The sequence below is a fragment of the Ziziphus jujuba genome, chromosome 10 (genome assembly GCF_031755915.1).
Source record: "Ziziphus jujuba cultivar Dongzao chromosome 10, ASM3175591v1".
NCBI lineage: Eukaryota > Viridiplantae > Streptophyta > Magnoliopsida > Rosales > Rhamnaceae > Ziziphus > Ziziphus jujuba.
Genome location: NC_083388.1, coordinates 4,039,037 through 4,066,456, shown reverse-complemented (window position 1 = coordinate 4,066,456; position 27,420 = coordinate 4,039,037). Strand labels below are relative to the sequence as shown.

Below are 27,420 nucleotides of genomic sequence, written 5' to 3'. Positions count from 1 at the left end.
TTCATTTAGCGGTATCATGATGAAGGGTCCTATTTTGGAATTGGGGGACCATCCTTCGTCCTTACCTCTGGCGTATGATGCCGCGTTCATTTGTTGACTAAGCAAGGATTCCCTCACTTCACAATGAAAGATTAAATAAATAAATAAACAAGATTAGGCTTGATTGCATGGAGTGGATAAAGAAAAAGACTGGAAAATGCACTGTTAAAAAAGGAACATTTTTGCATAGGTTTTATTAAAAACTGACTATTTATTTCTAAAGTAGTAATTTTATATTTTTTTTGGTAATATGCTAAAGTTAATAAAGTCGCTTCCTCACGTTTAGGTTAATATTTTGTATGTACAAGTTGTTTTTAAATTTTTATCAAAAAAGTTGTTTTTAAATTTTTAATGAAATTTTCATAATTTCATTTTACTCATTTAAATTAATTGCTACATAGTATCAATTCCTGTATCATAAATATTCTATTTACATTGTGACTCTCAAATGCCAACTGAATATTTACCAAGTGAATATAAGCATATGCTCATTTTCATCTTTGTTACTGTTTAAAAGTTAAAAGTGAAAAATAAAAGCAATGGAATATAGTTGGAAATGTACTATTTTAGAGAAAAATACCACTTCTTTGTCTGGATGGTATGATGCTGAGCACTTGGAATTTGCTTGCTTTATAACGTTATTCAATGTGCTTTGCTTTGCTTCCACATTTTTTTTATTTTTTTTTTTTAACTCCCATGATTTTGAACAGCTAGCATTTTAGTTTCACTAGTAATTTCAAATAGAAGTGTAAATTTTTGGCATGTACAAGTTATTTTAATAAAATTTTCACAAAATTCATTTTACTGATTTAAATTTTTTACTCCATAATATCGATTCCTGTAACATTAACGTTCTATTTCATTTTGCTTTCAAATACCAACTGAAAATAAGTGCATGTTTTTTTTTCTTTTTTATTTTTATTTTTTTTGGTGTCTGTTATTGTTTGAAAGTAAAAAGTAAAAGTAATGGAATATAATATATGTAGTTGGAAATGTACTTGAGAATTTAGAGACAAATACCTTTTCTTTCTCTTGATGCTGATGGTATGGAAGCAGATTGGAATGTTATCAATATGCTTTGCTTTTGTAGCTTTCCTTCCACTTGTGGTTTTCAGCCCATTTGTTACTATTCTGTACATTTTCAATAACTTCAAATAGAAGAGTAAACTTCAATTTTATCTTCATAGTTACAGTAATTAACACATAAAATATTAATGGTCAAATTTGGCAGATAGTAAAAAACCCATTTAACAATTAAATTTGCAAATTTTGTATTAACTGTATATAATAATTATGATTAAAAAAAAAATTGTATGTAATAATTTTGTTGGTCTATAACATTTTCTTTTTCCATTAAGTTAAGAAATTGTTTATTTGAAAAGCTGTTAGTAATTATGAATTTTTTAATAATTTAAAAAAGAATTTATATGTTGAAAAAAGAGAGTTTTTGTTTAGCGAAATAATTGTTTTGATCTTCGAATTTAGGAAAATAATTTTGGTTGAAAATTTTTTTCATTATTTATTTTTTAAAAAGAAGGATAATTGATGGATTTGTTACCAACAGTGATAGAGAAGTGATTTATTTAATCTTTTTTTTATCAAAAGTAATTATACACGTTAATGTTTTGATATCATCCTTAAATCTTAAATTTAAGTTCTAAAAGCATCTTTAATAGTATTGCATTGCTAAATCATAGCATAGGAGTATTTTTTCTATTCCAATAGCAAGTGTCAAATTTTACCCTATCATTTTTTATGCTAAATCTGCAATTGATAAATTTGGATGTTAATCTCATATAACAAAGTTTATGAGGTACACACTATTTATTAATAATGTTATTACTTTTAAACTATTTTTTAATTGATAAAAATAAAAATAATTGGGATCCATCCTTATTTAATATTTATATTATTCTAATTTTACTTTTCATCCATAAAAATATTTTTAATCACCATTTAATAATATTTATAATTCAATAATAATATTTTTTTAATATATACTATTAAAAATCAATGTTAAACATTAGCATTTAGTATTATATCAAATTTCCAAAATTTCCGTAGCAAAATAGTATTTACCCTTTGAAAAGCAACGAAGGTCATCTTCAATTAGCATTGCCAAGTGTCCTTAATGTAAAATTTTTCTTTTTTTCTGTTATACCAAAAAAAAAAAAAAAAAAACGTTAAACTAATAAAATAAAGTATACTAAAATTGAAAAACTAAAGAATGAAGAAAGACATAAAATAAAAAATAAAAAATAAAAAAGAAACAAAATGGAAGAATGTGTGAGAGAAGAGTAGACAACCCACGCAATTGTCGATGGGGAAGGGATCGCATCAAACTTTGACTTTGACTCTCTCCAAACCCACGTCACATTCACGCGCTTTCTGCATATTTTGTCCTATCCTTATTTCGTCACTATGCCCACGTCATAATTCTTCTTTTCATGGAATTCCTTTTTTATTTTCATATTATTATTTTATTTTATTTTTTGTACGGTAGCCAATGGAGCAAAGAATCCATTGGGATTCCCTCCTCTTTTCTTCGCTGCCAAACACTAACAATTTATCATGCTCATCTAAAACCTTTTCACCGTCCAAGTCGAATGGTTATTTCCTTTACTATTAAGAAATTAAAAATAAATAAATAAATAAATAATTTTAATTTTACAATATTAGATGAAATATGAGAAAATGGTTTCTACAATTGAAACTTAAAAATTGACCATACACATTTTAGGCATACAAAATCATTTATTTAGGGGTTACTATTTATGAAAATTTATATTTTTTCATGACAAATTTTTTAATTATATATATATATATATATATTTTTAATCAATTTATAAAAATTGAAAGTCTTCTTCCACAATGGCAGTGAACTCGATATCGATCTATATATCCATTTCCTAACGCCTTCCTCTCCCTCTATTTTTGTTTATTTTTTTTATTTTTTTTATTTTTTTTTTGTTTCATCTAAATAATGGGGACAATTTGATTTTCAAGTTCAAACCGAACGAGTGGGACCCATTTATTTTTTGGGGGATAAAAAATAACCAGCAAACCCTCACCATCAGGTAAAGGAACCTTCAAAATAATTAGCAAACCCTCACCATCGGGCAAAGGAAGGAACCCTTAACTAACACACATACCACCCCTGCATTGTAGGAAAACATATAAACCCGTGCGCTAACCCACTTCACTATGCCCAAAAACACTCACTCACAACACGACACGTGTTGCATCATCTATGTCACCTTCGTGATTTCATCATCCCCTCCTCCTCCCTCCCTGCTTCATCACCTTCTTTTCTCTTTCCTTTTTTTATTTTTTTGATCGGTCAAACTTTCATTTTCAAATTCTCTTCAAATTTTCGTCTTTTTTATCTTTTGCCTCTCTTTTGTTGGGTCTCACATATTTCATTTTTTGCCTACTCACTATGTAAGTCATCATATTAGGTGTAAATGGTGGATAATTTTTGTTTTCTTTTTCCATTCCTCGTACGGAATGGGGACCACCAGAATTTTATCTTTTAAAATTAAATTAAATTATTGGAAGTAATCTCGTGCTTTGGGGTTCATGGAAAACACAGTGTGTGGAGTTTGATATGGGAATTATCGTCTTGTTCTTCACCATTACGGCCAGACAAACACCTCACATTTTCAGGAGGATTAGGCAAAACAGCCTTTCTAGGCGTGTTAGTGAAATTACCACTTTCGCCTCTAACTATCTTTGTATACATGATAAATACATCGTTGACTCCTGCTTGTTTGACAAAGATATGCTGACAATATGTTCCTTTGCATTTTGAAATGACGATTTTACCTTTCCTCAGGTGTTCGCTTTTTTTGCCCTTTTTTTTTTTTTTTTTTAATTATTAGATTTTAAAATTGTGTTGGCGAAAAGAAATCAAATTTATATTTTATTTTGAGAGAATATTAATATGGTGAGTATTTAGTAAGTCCAACTAAATATTGTTATATGACTCACTTGTAAACTAATCCATCTCACATAGCAAAAAAACTAATCCATCTCGAACGTGTCCAATGAGAGATTTTAGTTCTCTAACTTTTTCCATAAAGAAAAAAATAAGAAACAAACCTCAAATTTTTATATATTTGGTAAAAACAAAAGATTCTGAAACAAACATCAAATCTTATTAAAACTACAATTCTAATCTTATTTTTGTGCTTATATGAAGGTATATAATAGGCAAATCATGATATTTCACCTTTCAATTATCACGTTGCATATATTAAACAATTTATAGTCATGAATAATTTGGAAATAAATTAAGCGTTTATCTCTAATATACAATTTTTTTTGAATACCTAAAATATAAATGTTGAATGTTTATTTATAAATAATTTGTGATACTATATCATTAAAAAAAAAAAAAAAAAAGCTTTGTTTTGTTGTTAAGTATAGCACTTGTATTCTAAAATAATACAATATATAGATTTGATTTTCATAAATAAATAAAACTTGTACTATAAACAATATTAATTTTCACTTTCACTTGTGTAAACATGAATGATTTATATTTTTTTATCAATGATTTAATAATATTAAAATATTAAATTTATTTACCATTATTTTGTTTTTGATAATTATTATAAAACTCCAACTTGGATCATTGTGAATATTCTGCAAGGACAAAATCAAATGAGAAACTTTGGTTTTATTTGGCTTGTTTAGTAAAATATCAACAGATTAAAGCAAAATAAAATTAAAAAAATGGATCCATAGAATCTCTGAATGCATTGAAAAATAGTTGGCTTTCTATAAAATCCCCGAAAAGAAAAACTTCAAACAATCTTTCTGGCTACTTTACTTTTATATTTCTTGTAACATCCCATTCCAAAGTACAACGGAAATTTTCCAACTTTAACCGAGATTGACCGTTGACTTTAACCGTTGACCGAATGGGTCAAAGTTGACTTTTTGACTAGGATGGAATTTTTGGTTGATTGAGGTACCGTTACGAAGTACACATTGGCACAAGTTCGTAGACTAGTAGCACGTCGAAAATGGAGCTACGGTTTGAAAGTTATGGGCAAAACAAGTCGAGGTGCAAATTGTCCAAAGGGTGCTGGGAGTTGACTTTTTATGGTTGTAGAATTTTGCTTTGACTCTTGTATGGTTGTAAAGTACTCGTCGATACTAGTTCATAGACTAGCGGCACGCTTAAATTGGACATCTGGTTAAAAAGTTATGGACGTGTGAATTTTTCCGAATACTGTAATATTTTATTATATCTGGCTTAAGTGCATAGTAATGCCACGTGTCGACATCTGAGAGGTCCACATGGATGAACAGTATCACCCACGATGGTTTTTATTTTGGCAAAACAGCCGGGGAGGAGAGAGAAAGAGAAAGAGGAGAGAGAGCTAGAGAGAGAACCGACCGGCCACCGCCACTTAACCGTTTTTTGGCCGAATCTTGCCACACGCACCGACCATGCAGGAGCGCCTCTCCATTCCCGGCCAACCCTCAAAATTTCACGGCCAACCGACCGGCGATGCGCCCGGATCGGAATGTTTTCCGGCGATGGCGATTTTTCCCCTCCACCACCGGTCACCGCCGATTTGCCCAGTTTCCGGCCACCCCAAGCCACACCCGCCTGACCGGTCTCTCACCCGTGGGAATTCCGGCCTACCCACTAAATTTCACGACCACCGGACCTCCGACACGCCGGGGTCGGAGTATTTTTCGGCGAGGGGCCGAAAACCTTCAAATCCAGATCTCTTCGCCGTCCGGCAGTCTCGTTGGAACCCTATCCCCTCGATCTACAAAACCCCCAAAAATCTCAGCCATCGGCCACCGGACGCGCCGCCGCCGGCAATGGTTGCCGGTGACCGCGACGACCCCCCGGAAATCACTATTCCGGCGAGTACCCAGTTGCACCGCCGGTCCCTCTCCACTAATTCCAACCCCCTGAATTCAAATCCGGTGTCCTTTTCCTCCAATTCGCGACGGTTTGGGAGAATCGATGCTCTAAAGGCCAAAAGCTTTCCAGCGAGATTCCGGCCACCTCGGGTCCGATTTCCTGGAAGTAAGACAGGATTCGTAATTCTCGTCACTCAAGCTTTGTTTCGGTATATTACTCGTCAATTTTGGTTAACGTTTGTGTTTAACCCCCCGGATACCGGATATTATTTATCCGAATAAAATATTAATTTATTTGAGTTGTGTAATATTGTTGTTTTAGGAGCACAGATGTGTCGTGTAATTGATCCCATGGAGGATATTGGTTTAATTGCGCGCTCCAAGTGAGTGACCTACCTTTAAAAATATTTTGGGGTAATTAATTATATTTATTTGGTGTTAAATTGATATCTGGAATTATGCTCATGTGGTGGAATTTAAATATAATTGGGGGAAAAATATTATTTTATATATATATATATATATACCCATTGATGCTAAACGGGATTTTGGGTTACTAAGAATTTTCTTGTTATTATTATTGTGATTTAATTGTATTTATTATGCATGAGCAAGGTATTTTCAGTAATAAATCGTATCTGGATTTTAATATTATTTTTTGGGCATAATTGGTTTAAATATTTTAAGAAAATTATTTGTTTAAATTGGTGACTTCAAATTTGATAACTATGCCCGTGGAATATTATTTGATGGATTTTGTGTTTCGAGAAAATTATTGGTATATTGTTATCGATGGTTTTGTACTGGAAATGTTAAAGGAAAATGTGGGATGGTGAATTTGAAAACTGGTATATTTCCCACAGTGATTTTTGAAAAATCGGTACGGTAATAATTAATTTAAGAATTATTTTAGACGCACTCATACAGTATTGGTGTTCTGGCTGTATATGTGGTTAGCGCGCAAGTTATTATGTCTCCCGTGAGTTGCCATTGGACTGAGGGCAGGCAAGTTTGATATTGGCCATAGCCGCCCCCTTCTGTGGCCGGGATGACGGTTTCAGTACCGACACTGTCGGGACGCCGAAGCGTCATATGCAAGTTTCTCTCTTTAACCTCCCCGCCAGTTGGTGCCCGGGACGCTGGGTATCGGAGGGCATCACTGGTATATGGTGTGGTGCATCAAATATAAATTTTCCGATAGAAATTTCAAACCCTAAAGTATTCTAAAAAAATTATTTATTATGTTTTATTACATTTTATTTATATTAGGGTATTTATCTATTGTTTATTAAATTAATTGATCCCTTGGTTTTCGGGAAATGCGAATAACGAGTTTTGTGAAAATGTTTTAAAAGGGGAACATTTCCAATGGAGTGAATAGTGAGGGTTCTGAGAGAAATTATTACTTTCAATTTTTGTTATTTATTTATTTAATTAATTGTTGGTACTAATTAAATTCCTTTATTTGTTATATTATAAATATTAAAGGTGTACAGTAGATAAGGTCACTCACTGAGATGATTAGCATCTCATATTTTCAAATTCCGTTCCCCTAGGTCCAGGTTGGAAGACGTTGATCGTCCGGAGCGAGCCCGACGTCTCAGTTCATTGCCGAAAGTCCAAGAAGTATTTCTTCCCTTTTTCCTCTCCATCTTGTATTGCTTCCTTATCTGACATTGTATTAATTTCACATTTATTTGTAAAATGCTCTGTATACTGTATTGGACGCATTTTATTAAATACTGTATTAATTTCCTGTTATTTATTTAAAGTGCTGAAAATTTGTGGAATTAAATTGTAGTAACGTGGGAGAAATAAGAGGATGTATATAGAAGTGTGTTTTCAGTGCAGGAAATTTGTGGTAAGTCCAACCCTTAGGGGAGGTTCTACCGGATTTTCCATTAGAGGGTCCGATAGGGTTTCCCTGGGATCAGGGCTTGTCTAAGGTTCCGGTGAGGAATTTTGGACGGGTCCTGACATTTCTACTAGTGTTAAGACTATGCGATGCACAAAAAATGTAATTGCAATAGATAATTTCAATAATTATTAATAAAAGCCAATTAATTATAACCAAATTAAATATTAAAGTATTGCATAAATAGTTTTTCACAAATAAAGTCTTTAAGCGGAATATATGCAAAATTTAAAAATTATAAATTAATACATCTTTCGAATCTTTTGGCACAAGAAATTTGGAGTATAATAATTACTTCTAGATAATCTTTAATCTCACATACAACTTTACAGATAAAATATATATAAGTTTGTTTTTTCTAAAAAAATATATATCAAAACTCGATTAATGATATATACAAATAAAATTATCATTAACATTTAAAATAATTATGAACAAAAAAACTTCTAACTCTGAAACACAATATCAATAAACTTGTTTATCTTCCCATAGGATTCTTAGCAATTAACATTGTCTTTAAGAACAACCTCTTTAATTATTCAACAAAAGTGATAAAACAATATAAGTTATAAAAGCTAAAAGCAATTCATAATCAACTTTATACTTATAAAATAATTCATATTCAATTGTATTTAAAATATTAACAAATAATTCAAAAATAAAATTTTATATTAGAAAATATTTATCTATAGCATCTACAGTATTTAGACTTTCACATAACACTATATCTATATCAATATTTTTTTTTTCTATACTTTTCCTTTTTTTTTCTTCTTTTTTTTTCACTTTTTTACCTTCACTGTGTTTTTTAACATTTGTCTACCATTTTTTTTTTAAAATCTTTTTCTTTTTTGTTTCTCCCTCTGATTATAAAGTTGTGAAACTTTCATAAAACATGATTTTGAATTTCAATCTGTTCTTTTTTTAAATTTAATTTTTGACTTTTAAATTTTAATTCTTGAAGTTTATACTTTGAAATATAAATTTAAAATATATCTTTATCTCTCCATCCAAATATAAATTTCAAATATACCTTATTTTCCATATAAAAAAAATTTAATTCGATTAGATAAAAAATTTAATTTAAATGGAATAATTGTATTTTTCTAAATTTCTTCCATCATCTAATATATTTTTCTTTTAATTTTAGGGATTTATCCTTTTGTATATTTTTTAAAATGTTTTTTAATAAAACAATTACTTTCATTCAACTTTATAGCTTATTGTTTTTATCTACAATTATTTGTATCATGTATAGAATATCTTGCCTTATAGATATTAGTCAAACCTGTATAAATATATATATATATATATATTTATGATTAACAAAAATCTTGTCTTGACATATTTTCTTGAGAAATCTTCAATTCTCTTTTGTACTAAATATTAGACATTAAATAATTCAATATTGAATATTAAACATTAAAATTATAGATAATCATCAAATTTTTAATTTTTATTTTAATTTAATAATTATCATTCTAGTTGAGTTTATCCATTTTTTATATTCAATAATATAATTATAAAAATAATTAAATAATAGAATAATTATTTAATTATATTATCATTCATATTAATAAAATAAAATCAATATAGGATAGTAATCAAAATTCAAGATTGAATAAGATCACAAAAATCAATTTAGATATAATTACAAATCAAATTGATGATCATTAGTATTGTACAATTTTCATTATATTGTATAGTTACCAAAGCAAATTTGCATTACTCTAAATCTTAAACTATAAATCCAAAATCCAAAAGTATTCAATTGTACTTTTAAATATAAAATTCACATTTTATATAAAATCAATTTTATGTTGCTCCACATTATTGAAATCTTGTCATATATAAAATTATGTTTTGAGCATTTTTTTAAAAATATTGAAAAATACATTATCCACTTTAAATTTATGATAAAGAGATCAATCTCACTATTAATTACTATATATTAATCTTATTATTTAACAATAAAATTCCATTTATTGCATATCCATATATAAATCTGTATTAATGTATAGAGTTTTTTTTTTTTTTTGGTTAAATATCTTTGATAATAAATATATATACATGTTTTTTTTTACCTTATTTTAAAAAATTCAAAAACAAATCAAATAAGGAGGAAAACAATTTTGCTTGCCAAGTTTTGTTCTATCATCAAAAATAAAATCTTCATACCAATATATTATGTAAATTTTCAAAAATTAAGACAAATTTTTTCCTTCAAAGCATTATGAAGATTGTGAAATTTTTATTTGTAAAAATATTATTTATATCAATTATGCTAAAATTGTTGTACATATTATTGTAAAGATTTATAGCCAAATCTTGATATTATCCACATGTTATAAAAATTTGCAAAAATCAAGATCAAATTATTTTTCTTCAAATTTTATTAAAATTGTAAAAAAATTTAAACAATTTTATTTCTAAATTTTATTTTTTTTATAATGCGTTTGGAAGAAAACAGAATAAATATAAGAATAATATGTAGTAAAGTATTTAGCGATCATTTAGTAATAAAGCCATTATTTTATCAAACAAATAATCTTTTTTTTTTTTGGGGGAAATTCACAAATTGCCATGCAAATAATCATGGATTTGCCCAAAAAGTGCTCAAAAAAATGTATTCATACTCATAAATAGTATAAAATATAAAATAAATTAAAAAAAATAATATTTACATGAATTATAAAGTTTACAAGCCGAAATTAATAAATGTTTGCAATAATTAAAAATGCCGCAACCGAAGCACACCTCAATCCTCTTGGTTATCTCAAATTTATTAGTTTGTATTAAATAAATTAAATAATTTGCTATGTCAGTGTCACACAATAAAAAAAAATCACTGGCACATGTACTAACGGCATGTTTGTTTCATCGGACTGGGTCGGTCAGGACAGGATTATGTTCCAGTCCGATAGTAACATATAGAGATTGGGACAAGTTGACCTCTACAGTGAATTAGTCCCCCAATCGAAGGATTTAACTTACCCTCTCTCCCCCCCCAGGTCAGTTTTGTCCCAAACTCACCGAGGGTCTCGCTGTCTCTCGTTGTTTCTCACTAGTGAGACCTTCAATTCCCACTTCGTTTCACCACCGCAAAACACCTTGCTCCTCTTCGAGTCTTCTCAGAACGTGCATTCCTCAGAGTAACAGAAAGAGGGGTGGTCTTCGACGCCACTCTGTAGGAGTCGTAAGCTGCTCCTTTGCACCCATAGAATCCGCTAAAATTAAGGTGGTCGGTGTTGATGGAGGTGGCAACAATGCCGTCAATCGCATGATTGGTAGCAGTTTACATCTCGGTTCAATTTTGTGGGTTTTGGTTAATGCCTTGAAATTTTTTCTATTTCTTGCTAATAGTGTGTGTAATTGGTGTAATTTGTTGAAAACCCACTGCATGCTTATATTTCAAAACACAGGCATTTGAAGCTAAACATTTGGTATATTAAAAAAAAATTACGTCTTCTAGTTAATTTCCTACCGGTGGGTTATTTTGTTTTTACTTAATTTGGTGAGTTTGGATTGAAGTTTTAGATTTTGCTTCAGTGAAGAATTATTCTATTATTCAGTGCAAAATTATACCAAACACAGTACTATCCTATCTGATCCCATCCGATCCGAATCTATAATGTTCAATATAGATCTATCCTACATACCAAACGCCACCTAAAGGTGTTGGAGCTCAGTGGAACCCACCATGGAGTATACAATACACACTTTTTATGCAATCTTCCATCTCCTCCGGCGGTTGTTTCGTGGTAACTGCACTATCTCGTAAATTTTATTTATTTTTATTTAATTTTTTCGTATACATCTAGAATCAACTTAAGGTCGAAGGTAAAACCGTCACTAGACCAAACTTCCGAAGCAAGCCTCGTCTCTCTTTCCACGTCTCCTATATATAGGCTTTGCTCACTCACCCACTCTTTGCTTACGCTCCTCTGTTTGTTATACTCAGATTGCTTCTATTTGATTTCTGTTTTTCCTTTTAGTTTTTAACATTTCGAACCAGAAACTCGCCGGCAATGTCTCGTCGTGGAGGTGGTGGTCGTCGATCAGGCCGAGACCAGCAGGCTCCGCCGTCGACTCCAGCGCCGGTTCCGACGCCTTCGGTTCAGCGAGGAGGCAGTGGTAGAGGCCGAGGACGTGGCGGCAGCAGTGTTCCGGTATATGCCGCGGCCCCAAGGCCGACAGCCACTTCGACTCCGACGGTTGCTCAGACGGTTACTCAGGCGGGGACTTCGGCATCTGCGTTGGCGGTTGAAGTGGAGCAGAGACTCACATTGCCAGCTCAGCCTCCAGCGCAGTCTCCTCCATCGTCGTCCAAGGCTGTGACGTTTCCGAGAAGGCCAGGATTCGGAACGGTCGGAAGGAAATGCGTCGTGAGGGCTAATCACTTCTTGGTTAAGATTGCCGACTGCGATCTTTACCACTATGACGTGAGTGGAGTTTTCTTTTCGTAAGTTTTGATCCTAACCACTACGATATTTATTTTTCTTTTAAATACTTCAGGTAACGATTAGGCCAGAGGTCACGTCGAAGAAAGTCAACAGAGGCGTAATGACTGAGCTATGTAATTTGTACGGCGAGTCACACTTGGGGAGGAAAAAACCGGCGTATGATGGCGGGAAAAGTATTTACACGGCGGGACCACTGCCATTCTCCTCTAAAGAGTTTGTGGTCAGGTTACCTGACGATGCCTCTTCCAGTGCCCAGAGGTATATTTACATATTTTCCCTTAACTTTGGATTTTTCTCTGCTTAATTTTGGATTTTTCTCTGCGTTTTGAATTTTATTATGTACTAGTGCCACCTGATTTTTTATTTTTTATTTTTTTATTTTTTATTGTGTAACAGGAGGGAGAGGGAATTTAAAGTTGTGATTAAATTTGCTTCGAAGCCAGATCTTCACCATCTCCAGCAATTCTTGCGAAGCAGACAACTAGATGTTCCCCAAGAAACTATTCAAGTACTTGATGTCGTACTCCGACAAACTCCATCGCAAATGTAATTTAAAAAACTGCCTGAGAATTATAATCTTTAGTGTCTGAATATTTCATTTTGGTTATTGATTTTTTTTTTTTTTTTTGGGGGGGGGGGGGGTCTGTTTTTGTACTTGAGATAACTGGAACTTTTTTTCTTTTGCTGTAGGTACACTGCCGTTGCAAGATCCTTTTTCCATCCTGATTTGGGAACCAAAGGGGAGCTTGGTGATGGTCTGGAATTCTGGCGAGGGTATTATCAAAGTCTACGACCAATCCAGATGGGTCTTTCACTTAATGTTGGTAATGAAACCACTCGTTATTTGTATTTGGGAACATATTATTTGAACTTGAATGGTAGTTTATTTATTTATTTATTTATTCACTTTTTTAAATTTCAGATGTGTCTGCCAGGTCCTTCTATGAGGCTATTTGGGTTCATGACTTTGTTTTCAAACATTTCAATCGGATAGATTTTTCGAGACCCTTGACTGATCAAGATCGTGTTAAGGTATTTTTTCACCATTATATTTTCTGTGAGTACTTATGCTTAGGATCAGGATGTTCATTCTCATAAATTTTAGGAAGTAAGCTTGTAAGTTTACCAGTCTTTCTCCTTAGCTTGCAAGTTTAAAGTTTACCAGTCTTTCTCCCTAGCTTACAATTTGAAAGTTTACCAGTCTTTCTCCTTATTCTTTTAAATTTTTATTGACTGTTTCCTATGCTTCCGGTTTGATTTATAGATATTTCAATAATTTAATCTTTTATAAACTTACCATTGCGTTATCTTTTTCTGTTGTTGTTACTTTAATTTTCAGGTCAGAAAAGCATTGAAAGGGATTAGAGTAGAAGTTGTCCACACAGGGCATCGGAAAATTTATAAAATCTCCGGTATATCGTTACAACCGATCAGCCAATTATCGTGAGTAATCTTTCTCTCACTCTCTTCGAAACTCTATGCCTTTTGCTCTATTTTTGTTTGTTAAACTTTTTTTTTTTTTTGTTTAATTTTATGTTTAGGTTTACTGATGATAGCAATCAAACAGTTTCGGTGGTTCAGTATTTTCGTAGGAGATACAATATTACGCTGAAGTTTGTGAATTTGCCTGCTATTCAAGCTGGAAGTGAATCAAGACCAGTTTATTTGCCCATGGAGGTTTCCCAATTTTTGTTACAACCATTTTATTCCTTAACCACACTAGTTTTGCTTCTGCTTGTCATCGTTTATCTTTGCACAGGTATGTAAGATTGAGCCTGGACAGAGGTATTCAAAAAAATTAAATAAGACGCAAGTAAAGGCCCTACTAAGGGCTACCTGTCAACGCCCAATTGATAGAGAACGCCGCATATGGGAGGTATTGTAACTTTGTCTCCTGATGAGGAATTTGTTTTTCCTTTATATTGAACATTCTGATTTTGCACTTCTATGCAGATGGTCAGGAAGAACAGGTACAGTGCAGATTCCCTTGTTAGGGAATTTCAAATTCAAGTAGGAGAGGACCTTACATTGGTTGATGCTAGAGTTTTACCACCTCCAATGGTAGGATATCTGTTATTTAGTGTTTGTACTTTTAACTTTCTACTTCTTGTTGATTGATTATTTTCTCATTTTGGATGCTAAAGCTCAAGTATCATGATACTGGGAAGGAGCCGAAGGAAAATCCCAGAATGGGGAAATGGAATATGATTAACAAGGTAATGTTGTAGATATTCTGTTATTTTAAGTTGCACAGAAATGTGCGCTTGCGTTTTGGAGTTAATGCTTTGCGCTAGTACTCTTGCAGTTACCTTTTTTTTTGGAATTGGTCAGGGTTAAGTTGTAAGGCTTCTTTTATTTATTTATTTATTTATTTATTTATGTTGGTGTTCATGTTAATGATTGCTCTTACGTGCCTATTGAAGTAATAACGTTTTACTTGGAAAATAACAATTTTAGAATTTATAATATGTAGGTTTATTAGTTGGCTTGATCATCAAATTTATTCGTTACATTTATTAACAAATTGACGTTCATTATGCAATGATCTGATTTTGTAGAAAATGGTAAATGGGGGTAAAGTAGACTTTTGGACATGTGTAAACTTCTCACGATTGAATCAAGATGTGCTCTCTCGTTTCTGTCAGGAATTAGTCGATATGTGCAACAGTAAAGGAATGGTATGGCTATAAATATTGTTTATGTTTTATTTTTAAGTCCTTGATGTCTTGAGAGTGTCGGTAGTGACATTTTTAGTGCTTTTGGTATTTGATAGGTTTTCAATCGCACTCCATTACTGATACCAAAAAATTCTCATCCGGGTCAAATTGAGAGGGAACTGCGAGATGTTCACAGGCTGGTTGCACAAAAGGGAAAGCAACTTCAGTTGTTGGTTATTATCTTGCCAGATGCTACAGGCTCCTACGGTGAGTGCTAGTATAAAATTGTGCCTTTCTTTTTTTTTTTTTTTTTTGTGCCCTTTTGAACGGAAGAAGTGCTTGTTTTGTTTGAAATTCGTCCCTTGATTATGATTTGTCTGAACCTTTGTCCTTGCTTTTAGGGAGAATAAAAAGAGTTTGTGAAACAGAGCTGGGAATTGTTTCACAATGCTGCAAGCCTGATGAAGCAGTAAAGATGAGTAAGCAGTATTTTGAGAATGTGGCTCTTAAGATTAATGTGAAGGTTTGTTTACCTAGTTTGTGCTAATGATTTTTCTAGTTGCTGTTCTTATTTTTCATATCTAAATTTAGTATTTACATTGATAGGTTGGTGGTAGAAACGCTGTGTTAAATGATGCAATTCAATGGAGAATTCCCAAAGTGACCGATGTGCCTACCATAATCATTGGTGCGGATGTAACCCATCCTCAGCCAGGGGAGGACTCTAGTCCATCAATAGCAGCGGTAAGTTTGTTAATCTTTTATATTTGTAATGTGTAATTCCTTCTAACTTGATTAAATTGGCTAGCTCAGGTAGTGGCTTCTATGGATTGGCCAGAAGTGACGAAATATAGAGGAATGGTCTCTGCACAAGCCCATCGTGAAGAAATCATACAAGATCTTTATAAATCATCTCAAAATTCTAAGGGAGAATTGGTTCATGGTGGATTGATCAGGTAAGGAATTGATATCAACTTTTTGTGTCGTTGTAGATAATATTCTTTCTCCTTGCTAACTTTTTCTGCCGTTGTACATAATATTTCTTATCCTTGCTCTTCTTCTTGCTAATGAGTAGGGAGATTTTGAGGGCATTCAGAATGTCAACTGGATTGAAACCTCGAAGGATTATATTTTACAGGTTTTCCTTGCTCTTCTTCATCTTTGGTCAAAGTAAATTTTTTATTCTTCTCCACTTATTAACCAAGTTGTTTTGGTTTTATTTGGCAGAGATGGTGTTAGTGAAGGCCAATTCAGTCAGGTTTTGCTTTATGAGATGGATGCTATACGTAAGGTATTATATTTCACGACAACCTATAGTTTGTTATGAACATTTATTGAGAGCACATCAATTAGAATAAGATGGTTGATGGATTTATATTTAAACTGTTGTTATTTGGTAATGCAATATTTTTGTTTTATTGATCTTATGGTTTGTACATCTGAGTTATATTTATCATTACCTACTATGTGCTTTGGTGATGACTCCAAATTTTTCCTTCTTCACAGGCATGTGCCTCCTTAGAGAGTGGTTACCTACCACCTGTTACCTTTGTGGTGGTCCAGAAAAGGCACCATACGCGCTTGTTCCCTGCTGATCATAGAAGTCGTGATCAGACAGATCCAAGTGGCAATATTCAACCAGGTTAGTGTTATAAGCTGTTTTGTGATTATGTTGTCCTACAATAAAATTACGAAGGTACCGTAATTTTTTATTTTTTTTGGTGAACCGATATTTTTGTTCTCTTGTTTAGGCACTGTGGTTGATACCCATATTTGTCACCCTACGGAATTCGATTTTTACCTCAATAGTCATGCTGGAATTAAGGTTTAACCCATTCCTTATTTGATAACTTAGTGATAATGCACTTGTGTCCATATTTTTAATGGAATCATTTGAATGTGTTGTTTTTAGGGAACAAGCCGGCCTGCACATTATCATGTGCTCTATGATGAGAATGGATTCAATGCAGATGCATTGCAAGTCCTGACTAACAATCTATGTTACACGTAAGTATTTCCTACTATATCTTTGTTTTAGTTACTTTGTTTCTTGTGAAAATATTAAATGTTTAATAATTTGTAATGCAGGTATGCAAGGTGCACACGATCTGTCTCAATAGGTTTGACCTTTACTTGGATCTATTTGTTAACTTATATTTTGTTCCCGCGGTTAAATAAATGATTTTATACGTTTAGACTGAGACAACTATTTTTATCTGCAGTACCTCCAGCTTATTATGCTCATTTAGCAGCTTTTCGAGCAAGGTATTATATTGAAGGGGATTCTTCAGATGGAGCTTCTTCAAGTGGTGGAGGAGGGGGTGGGGAGTTTCGCCAACTTCCTCTTATCAAGGACAATGTAAAGGAAGTAATGTTCTATTGCTGAATCATTCCCTTTGTGGGTTCTATTTTGGATGACCTGTTTACGCCGTTGGTAAAACTTTTTGAAGGAAATTGCAATTTTGGTAGAAGAGAACTATCAGATGTATATTTGGCTTACCATTTTCGTTAAAAAGCTTTAAGAAGGATCATAAGATGTGTGCAGCTAAAGTTTTGGAGTGTATTTTTTTGGCTTACCATTTTGGTTAAAGTTTTAAGATGGATCATAAGATATGTGCAGCTAAAGTTTTGGAGTGTATTTTTTTGGCTTACCATTTTGGTTAAAGTTTTAAGATGGATCATAAGATATGTGCAGCTAAAGTTTTGGAGTGTATTTTTTTTGGTACACTATTAAAATGCCACCAATGTCGATTAATCAAAACAGATGAGGTGCTGAACTTTCAGCGTAAATTGTCATGTTTTCTGCATTCCGCAATGCCAGTTTTAAATCGTAATGTCATAAATCTATTTGAAGGTGTCGTTGCTTGTTTTATGTATAGTTATTTTTTTAGTTATTTATTTGTTAGATTGTTGTTTTAAATCCTTTCCATCTCAAAAGAAAATGATCGTACAAAAATTTAGGTCTACATGGATTAACAATTTATTTAAAAATCAATGAAATGGTAATATAGTCCGTGATTTTTTTAAGACTGGAAAACAATGTTTATACCAAAAACAATTCTCGTATCCTACTCTAAATTATAAAATCAGTATAATTCAGAATGATGTCAAACCACTGGAACATTTTCATAATCATCAAAATCTGCTATCTAACAATCTTTTGTGTATAAATGTAATTTACAAGCTCTAAATATAGAACATCTAATTCTATATGCAACTAATTACAAACAAAGGTAAAAAAAAATAATAAATAAAAAAATAAAAAAAAAGAAAAGGTTGGAAATCGAAAGAAGCACTTGGAAGGAAGACCTAGAGAAGCCTATTACACAACAGCCGCAGCCAGTGAATAAAATAACATTATGTAGGCCGGTTGTATAAATATGAACCAACAATGTAACAATATACACAATGGAACAAAGAATGGTAGAAATTGGTTCCATTCTGTTTCTTGGCACCGAATGCTACAAAAACTGGAAGATACTCGGAAATGTTTCGTGCAAGATGGAAGCCATTATGCTGACTAATAACAACGTGTATGGTTCATTGTGAATTGAGCTGCCATCACTGAGTTGCCCAGCGTTCACATATTCACTTCTCCCAGTCCTACTAGTTGCAGACACGTTTACCGAGATCGAACCTGGTAGAAGAGATCAATATTCAAGGATCAGAAGTCAGTATTGGGTAGCAAAATAGAAACATTGACATTCCTGGTTCATTGCTATTTTTCTCACATAAATCCAGTTTTAAGTCTTCTACAAATTATATCATATTGAGTATAAAATCTCTTTCAGGAAGTCACAAATATTGCTTTTCTTTATGTTGCTATGTAAATTATAGAAAAACTATGAGACAAGGAAAATGAATCATTTTGATCAGTGCTCAACTGCCACTTTCAGGTAGGGTTTATTGAAACTTACAGTCATAGTTAGCCCATCCAATCCGTTGACCGGCCAAATCATAAACAAAGATTTGGTCTTTTAGGACAACATCTGCCAAAAAGAAGACAATGTTAATGTGTCTTGAAGTAAGAACCATCTAAACTTAGATGTAAGGGATAAGATGACTTAATACAAAATTTGGCTTGCTAGTAGATTTTTTAGCTGATTAAACAGACATATATGGGTGTATAAATATATATATATATATATATATGACAAACAAAATTGTATGAAAAATACAGAGGCCCACATATACTACGAGCAAAAGTAGTTATTGACGGAAAAATTGGAAGGAAAACAAAAGGTTCTGCTTTTGAGTTGCACATGTAGTAAGATGAAAAACTAATTTCAAGTATATACAAGAGGGTTTCTTCTTCAATCAATGTCCAACCAAGAATGTTCAAACAGAATAAGAGAAGGTTCAAACCAATGAGAATAATGAAATTTGGTGCAAATACCTCCCAAAATTGTAATGCTCTGACCCTGAATCTTCTGAAAGCCAATGCACCAAACTGCAGCACTACCCTGTAACATCAAGGTTCACCCATCTCCGTTAAAAATTCAGGACAGAAAACAATAATTTCTGTTTACTGTAATAAGATGAAGCACAATGCTTGTTTGTTATATTTTTTATTGTAGCAATTAATATAGATTTAGAAGGAGAGTATTGGTAAAATAATGTTTTGAGAGATACACATGGTTTTATGAACAAAGACTAAAATACTGAGCTAGAACAGTCAAAAGTCAAAGAGCTGATTATACAGGCCATTCATCAGAAGAGGCAGGCATATGTACTTTTACCCCAACTTAATTGCACTTTTGTGAAAAAAAAAACAAATAAGATGTCCTCAGGAGTGAAAAAAGGAAAACTAAAACCATGTTTTACGACTCACAATTGAATTCTGCTGTACAAGATAGTCTTGAGATCCTAAAACCATGGACGACCCACCAGCAAAGTTCAAACTAACTTGAGGGAAAATATCAGCAACACTGCAAACCTACAGCATCAACAAAAGGATTATAAGCTTCTTCTGCAAGGTATGCCAAAGTAGTACCAGAATCAATTATGGTTCCTCGGTTGCTTGGTGTTTCAAATACTGCTGAATCAATCGGTAATATTTGTCCGTTGACACTGATGCTTTGCATATTTAGATTATAATGAGGCCTGCAAACATAAGTTATGTTATCTAGGTTAGTCAACTTTTCAATGGTAAAGTTTATATAATTCAAGTCCATGCATTTACAAATAGTTAAATAAAAAAATTAAAAATTCGCAAATATTAATGAATGATATTAGAACTAGGTATACTCATCCATCTAAAGGACTCCAAGTGGTCGATTGAACTAAAATTTTGGTGTTGACTAAAAGGTTCTATCCATTTGCTGAAAAAGTTCTCCTAATTTAAAATCCATTCTGTTTTTCATGTTTGTTTCATACTTTTACTAATCAATGTTTTTAATCTCGCAAAAGTACCTTTTCCTTGTACATTTTAGCCTCTGGTGATACCAAGGAAACAGATAATATGAAGGTATTCAGATTATTCCTGCTTTCTTTAAAACTCAGACTTCAATTTCTACAGGACTGAAGGCAAACAAATGGCTTCCTTTATGTGGAATTAGAGGCTAACCCAATAGACAGTTCAACAATTATGTTTTATGCTTTCATCATTTAACAGCTAATCTACTCATCAAGTTGAATCAGCACTAAGCAAAGGGAAAAGAGGAGAAAATGTCTAACCCTAAGAGTTCTCAGAGAGAAAACTCCATAAATTAGAAAAGTATGAGATGACTATAAGTGACTCAAATAGTAACCTAGTTATAAGCAATCACCCAGATCCTGAACACCTCAAAAAAATGATGAAAAGGAAATTAAAATCATGAATAGCAAAGAATCCAAAACAACAAACAATACCATTAAAATAAGAAAGTTTGGATCTTCAATGCAAGCGATGACAATCCAAGCAAACTGGGTAAATTACCTAACAGCCTAGAAATTCAATAAATCTTTCCATCTTTTTCTCTATTATCGTACTAGTATCTTCCTAGTTGATTTTGTCAAAATAGAAGCCAACATACTCTCTCTATCAGATATAATCAACTTCATATTAAGTCTTATTTATATAACCTCATAAACGACATGAAGTCAGATAAAGAAAGCCAGAGCTTAAATTCATCAAGATGTGTCACAACAATGCGCCAAATCTAACAAGATAATGGTTTTGTTTTTGAAAAAGAAAAAAATAAAATAAAATAAAATATCTCTGACAAGTACAACTGAAAATACGTTGCTGGTTAGATATTACGATTTGAACAATTGCTTTCTCACTATAACATAAAGGATCAGATTTGCTGCTTAAAGAAGCTGTGGAAAGCCAAATTAGCAGTCAGTTATTGGTTTTGCCAAGCAATTTTGTAAAAGATATAATAAAATCCCTTAAAACCTATAACTTCTAGACGAAGTAAAGAACCATTACATTAAAACATGACATAGTACAGGCTATAAATCCACTTTAGTGGCAAAAAGGAAGAGTCAATAAGATATTGCAGTTTATGAGCACATGTATATAGGATCGGCAACACAAGATGAGTTGCCAGAAGTGAGGTAATCAGAGCTTATATGTTGACCTGCATTTTAAGTGATTTTCAAATTCCACTTTCAAGGGTACTGAGTAGGGAAACTAATCAATGCTTTGACACGTAATTTGCTTCGTAGTTGCCATGTTTAGTCCTTTAATCTGTCGTGACTCGGAATTTGCTTTAATGCTCTTTAATATTCCACCTTTTTCTTTTTCTAGAGTTCAATCTGGCCCACTTTTTTTGTTTTTTGCTTTTTTCTTTTTCTTTTTTGTGGACTAATATCTTGGTTTCCTATTAATATTATTGCAGTATATTAGTTTATGAGAAGCATGGTTGGCAAACTGGTAGCAATGGGCGCTGGCGGCTACTATAAGTTTGTTGATCCAAGAAGCCTAGGAGTTTCAATACATTAGGAGCTTCAATTTTGTAGCAGGAGACTGGAAGAGTAATTTTCTTGTTTTAGAGCAACAGACTGTTAAGAAAATAAGATTTCATTTTACTTTTATCAAATTCAGAAAGTGTTCAAAATTTATTAAAAGTAGTTTCTTACTCTGAAGGTTTTTCAATTTGTTGTTAAATGAATCTTCATTCTGCTTTTTATAATTTATTCATTTATCTGTAATGATGAAGGGTCCTATTTTGGGGGACCATCCTTGGTCCTTACCTTTGGCGTTCATTTGTTGACTCAGCAAGGACTCCCTTACTTTACAATGAAAGATTAAATAAATAGATAAAAAAGATTATGGTTGATTGCATGGAGGGAACAGAGAAAAAGGACTGGAAAAGGCACTGTTTAAAAAGGAACAGTTTTGCATAGGTTTTATTAAAAATTGACTATTTATTTCTAAAGTTAGTAAAAAAAATTTTTGGGTAATATTCTAAAGTTAATAAAGTTGCTTCCTCACGTTTAGGTTAATATTTTGTATGTACGGGTTGTTTTTAAATTTTTATCAAAAAAGTTGTTTTTAAATTTTTAATAAAATTTTCATAATTTCATTTTTCTCATTTAAATTAATTACTACATAGTATCAATTCCTGTATCATTGATATTCTATTCACATTGTGACTCACAAATGCCAACTGAATATGTACCAAGTGAATATAAGCATATGCTCATTTTCATCTTTGTTATTGTTTAAAAGTAAAAAGTGAAAAATAAAAGTAATGGAATATAGTTGGAAATGTAAATGGAATATAGTTGGAAATGTACTATTTTAGAGAAAAATACCATTTCTTTGTCTGGATGGTATGGCGCTGAGCACTTGGAATTTGCTTGCTTTATATAACGTTATTCAATGTGCTTTGCTTTAATTCCATTTGTTGTTCTTAGTGTTTTTTTTTTTTTTTTTCTTTTCTCCTTTTCCTATAATTTTGAACAGCTGGCATTTTAGTTTCACTAATTTCAAATAGAAGTGTAAATTTTTGGCATGTACAAGTTATTTTAATAAAATTTTCACAAAATTCATTTTACTGATTTAAATTATTTACTCCATAATATCGATTCCTGTAGCATTGACATTCTATTTACATCGTGCTTAATACCAACTGAAAAAAAGTACATGCTTTTTTTTTTTTTTTTGGTGTCTTTTTTATTTTATTTTATATATATATATATATATATTTTTGGTGAATGGTGTCTTTGTTATTGTTTGAAAGTAAAAGTAATGGAATATAATATATATAGTTGGAAATGTACTTGAGAATTTAGAGACAAATACCTTTTCTTTCTCTTGATGCTGATGGTATGGAAGCAGATTGGAATTTGCTTGACTTTACAATGTTATCAATCAATATGCTTTGCTTTTGTAGCTTTTCTTCCACTTGTGGTTTTCAGCCCATTTATTACTATTCTGTAAATTTTGAATGACTTCAAATAGAAGAGTAAACTTCAATTTTACCTTCACTTTAATCCATAGTTACAGTAATTAACACATAAAATATTAATGGTCAAATTTGGCAGAAAGCAAAAAACCCATTTGACAATTAAATTTACAAAATTTGTATTAACTGTATATAATAATTATAATTAAAAAAAAACTGTATGTGATAATTTTGTTGGTCTGTGACATTTTCTTTTTCCATTAAGTTAAGAAATTGTTTATTTGAAATGCTATTAGTAATTACGAATTTTTTAATAATTTAAAAAATAATTTATCTGTTGAAAAAAGAGAGTTTCAATTAGAAAATAATGGTTTTGATCTTGGAATTTAGGAAAATAATTTTGATTGAAGAGTTTTTTCATTATTTATTTTTTAAAAGAAGGATAACCAGAAGGATGATACACATCTGGTATCAGTTCTTTTCTTTTAATCGAAAATAATACTAATATTTGTTACCAATATTGATAGAGAAGTGATTTATTTAATCTTTTTTTATCAAAAGTAATTATACACATTAATCTTTTGATATCATCACTAAACTCCAAATTTAAGTTCTAAAAGCATCTTTAATACGGTGTCATTTTGGTATTGCATTGCCAATTCATAGTATAGGAGTATTTTTTCTATTCCAAAAGCAAGTGTCAAATTTTACGCTATCATTTTTTATGCTAAATCTGTAATTGATAAATTTGGATGTTAATCTCATATAACAAAGTTTATGAGGTACACACTATTTATTAATAATGTTTTTACTTTTAAATTATTTTTTAATTGATAAAAATAAAAATAATTGGGATCCATCCCTAGTTAATATTTATATTATTCTAATTTTACGAAATACCGCCTCTAGAACCTCATTTACTCGGAAATTTATACAAAAAAGGAATTGTGATCTTTTTGATCCATAAAAATAATTTTTATCAGCATTTAATAATATTTATAATTTAAAAATATTATTTTTTTAATATATACTATTAAAAATCAATTATAAACATTAGCATTTATTATTATATCAAATTTTTAACATTTCCGTAACAAAATAGTATTTACCCTTTGAAATGCTATGACGGTCATCATCAATTAGCATTGCAAGTCTCCTTAATGTAAATTTTTTTCTTTTTTTTTCTGTTATTATAAAAAAAAAAGTTAAATTAATAAAATAACGTATACTAAAATTGAAAAACTAAAGAATGAAGAAAGACAAATAATAATTTAAAAAAAAAAAGGGACAAAATGGAAGAATGTGTGAGAGAAGAGTAGACAAGCCACGCAATTGCTCATGGGGAGGGGGTCGCATCGAACTTTGAATTTGACTCTCTCCGAAACCCACGTTACATCCACGCGCTTTCTGCATATTTTGTCCTATCCTTATTTCATCACTGTGTCCACGTCATAATTTTAGTGTTCATGGTATTCCTTTTTTATTTTCATATTATTATTTTATTTTATTTTTTGTACGGTAGCCAATGGAGCAAAGAATCCATTGGGATTCCCTCCTCTTTTCTTCGCTGCCAAACACTAACAATTTATCATGCTCATCTAAAACCTTTTCACCGTCCAAGTCGAATGGTTATTTCCTTTACTATTAAGAAATTAAAAATAAATAAATAATTTTAATTTTACAATATTAGATGAAATATGAGAAAATGGTTTCTACAATTGAAACTTAAAAATTGACCATACACATTTTAGGCATACAAAATCATTTATTTAGGGGTTACTATTTATGAAAATTATATTTTTTCATGACAAAATTTTTAATTTAATATATATATTTTTTAATCAATTTATATAAATTGAAAGTCTTCTTCCACAATGGAAGTGAAGTCGATATCGATCTATATATCCATTTCCTAACGCCTTCCTCTCCCTCTATTTTTTCTTTTTTTTATTTATTTTTTCATCTAAATAATGGGGACAATTTGATTTTCAAGTTCAAACCGAACGAGTGGGACCCATTTTTTTTGGGGGGTTAAAAAATAACCAGCAAACCCTCACCATCAGGTAAAGGAACCTTCAAAATAATTAGCAAACCCTCACCATCAGGTAAAGGAACCCCTAACTAACACACATACCACCCCTGCATTGTAGGAAAACATATAAACCCGTACGCTAACCCACTTCACTATGCCCAAAAACACTCATTCACAACACGACACGTGTTGCATCATCTATGTCACCTTCGTGATTTCATCATCCCCTCCTCCTCCCTCCCTACTTCATCACCTTCTTTTCTCTTTCCTTTTTTGATTTTTTTGATCGGTCAAACTTTCACTTTCAAATTCTCTTCAAATTTTCGTCCTTTTTATCTTTTGCCTCTGCTTTGTTGGGTCTCACATATTTCAGTTTTTTGCCTAGTCACTATGTAAGTCATCATATTAGGTGTAAATGGTGGATAAATTTTGTTTTCTTTTTCCATTCCTCGTACGGACATGGGGACCACCAGACTTTTATCTTTTAAAATTAAATTAAATTATTGGAAGTAATCTCGTGCTTTGGGGTTCATGGAAAACACAGTGTGTGGAGTTTGATATGGGAATTATCGTCTTGTTCTTCACCATTACGGCCAGACAAACACCTCACATTTTCAGGAGGACTAGGCAAAACAGCCTTTCTAGGCGTGTTAGGCTTTTTGAATATCATTGCTCACTTGGCTGCTCCACTCTTCGTCAAATTACCATTTTCGCCTCTAGCTATCTTTGTGTATATGCTAGATACGCAGTTGACTCCTGCTTGTTTGACAAAGATTTGCCGATGATATGTTCGTTTGCATTGGCTCTTAAGCACACTATCAATAAATTTACTTACCTTCTCATAAAATTGTTAGCATTTAACATTATTTTTAACAACAACTTTTTTAATTATATTTTTCACAAAATTAATAAATAAAAAAATAGTAGTTATAAAAGCATAAATCAATTCATAATCAACTTTATAAATAACAAACAATTCATATTCAATTGTACTTAAAATATTAACAAACAATTTAAAGATAAAATTTCATATTAGAAAATATTTATCTACAGCATCTACAATATTTAAACTTTAACATAACACCTATATCTATTTTAATATTTTTTTCTACACTTTTCCTTTCTTCTTCCTTTTTTTTTGTTGTTGTTGTTTTTTTTTCTTTTTTTTTTTTTTTTTACTTTTTCTCTTCTTTGTATTTTTTTCAAAACCTCTTTCTTTTTTGGTTTCTCCCTTTGTTGATAGAGTTGTGAAATTTTCGATAAAACATTATTTTGAATTTTAATTTATTTTTTAATTCAATTTTTGACTTTTAAATTTTAATTCTCAAAGTTTATATTTGGAAATATAAATTTAAAATATATCTTTATCTGTCCATCCAAATATAAATTTCAAATGTATCTTATTTTTCCATATGAATGATTTAATTTGATTGGATAAAAAATTCAATTTAAATGGAATATTTGTATTTTCCTAAATATCTTCTATTATCTAATATATTTTTTCTTTTAATTTTAGGGATTTTTCCTTTTATATATATTTTAAAATATTTTTAATAAAAAAGTTACTTTCATTAAATTTTATAGCTCATCCTTTTTATCTACAATTATTCCTACCATATATAAAATATCTTACCTTATAGATATTAGTCAAACTTGTATAAATATGTATATTTATGATTAATAAAAATCATGCATTGAAATATTTTTTTGAAAAATCTTCAATTCTCTTTTATATTAAATATTATATATTTAATAATTTAATATTGAATATTAAACATTAAAATTATAGATAATTATCAAAATTTCAATTTAATAATCATCGTTCTAGTTGGGTTTATCCATTTTTTATATTCAATAATATAATAATATAATTATAAAAATAATTAAATAGTAGAATAATTATTTAATAATATCATCATTCATGTTAATAAAATAAAATTAATACGGGATAGTAATCAACATTCGAGATTGAATAAGATTACAAAAATCAATTCAGTCATAATTACAAATCAAATTGATGGTCATTAGTGTTATCCAATTTTTATTGCATTGTATAGTTACCAAAACAAATTTACATTACTCTAAGCCT

At 31.2% G+C, this 27,420-nt stretch overlaps 2 protein-coding genes across 6 annotated transcripts; one reads left to right on the top strand and one right to left on the bottom strand.

The window, feature by feature from the left end:
* The first annotated feature begins 11,688 nt into the window (after positions 1–11,688).
* Positions 11,689–17,822, top strand: LOC132799140 (protein argonaute 5-like). Its single transcript, XM_048468167.2, has 22 exons — positions 11,689–12,285; positions 12,359–12,564; positions 12,703–12,852; positions 12,997–13,130; positions 13,229–13,338; positions 13,646–13,749; positions 13,848–13,983; positions 14,066–14,182; positions 14,260–14,367; positions 14,451–14,522; positions 14,865–14,984; positions 15,080–15,230; positions 15,365–15,486; positions 15,570–15,707; positions 15,777–15,919; positions 16,039–16,101; positions 16,191–16,254; positions 16,470–16,605; positions 16,715–16,788; positions 16,876–16,970; positions 17,052–17,083; positions 17,186–17,822. The coding sequence occupies exons 1-22, from the start codon at positions 11,872–11,874 to the stop codon at positions 17,347–17,349; spliced, it is 2,853 nt and encodes a 950-aa protein (XP_048324124.2). The 5' UTR covers positions 11,689–11,871; the 3' UTR covers positions 17,350–17,822.
* Positions 17,823–18,306: 484 nt separating this feature from the next.
* LOC132799591 (aspartic proteinase 36-like) lies at positions 18,307–21,520 on the bottom strand. Of its 5 annotated transcripts, none has more exons than XM_060811854.1 (5): positions 21,376–21,520; positions 19,795–20,066; positions 19,360–19,426; positions 18,881–18,952; positions 18,307–18,600 (listed from the first exon to the last, which is right to left on the bottom strand). In XM_060811854.1, the coding sequence occupies exons 2-5, from the start codon at positions 19,837–19,839 to the stop codon at positions 18,425–18,427; spliced, it is 360 nt and encodes a 119-aa protein (XP_060667837.1). In that variant the 5' UTR covers positions 19,840–20,066; positions 21,376–21,520; the 3' UTR covers positions 18,307–18,424. The 5 variants fall into 5 exon arrangements, with proteins under 5 accessions (XP_060667837.1, XP_060667835.1, XP_060667836.1 ...); XM_060811852.1 differs by lacking the exon at positions 21,376–21,520 and adding an exon at positions 20,814–21,369; XM_060811853.1 differs by lacking the exon at positions 21,376–21,520 and adding an exon at positions 20,881–21,369.
* Positions 21,521–27,420: the final 5,900 nt, after the last annotated feature.

Bases quoted from the DNA above. Each gene is read 5' to 3' on its own strand.
- LOC132799591 (XM_060811854.1), bottom strand. From the start codon at position 19,839: ATGGTTTTAGGATCTCAAGACTATCTTGTACAGCAGAATTCAATT. The intron at 19,427-19,794 runs GTGAGTCGTAAA...TTGATGTTACAG, and splicing joins TTGTACAGCAGAATTCAATT to GGTAGTGCTGCAGTTTGGTG. The intron at 18,953-19,359 runs GTATTTGCACCA...TCTTTTTGGCAG, and splicing joins GAGCATTACAATTTTGGGAG to ATGTTGTCCTAAAAGACCAA.
- LOC132799140 (XM_048468167.2), top strand. From the start codon at position 11,872: ATGTCTCGTCGTGGAGGTGGTGGTCGTCGATCAGGCCGAGACCAGCAG. The intron at 15,708-15,776 runs GTAAGTTTGTTA...TGGCTAGCTCAG, and splicing joins CTAGTCCATCAATAGCAGCG to GTAGTGGCTTCTATGGATTG. The intron at 15,920-16,038 runs GTAAGGAATTGA...GCTAATGAGTAG, and splicing joins GTTCATGGTGGATTGATCAG to GGAGATTTTGAGGGCATTCA.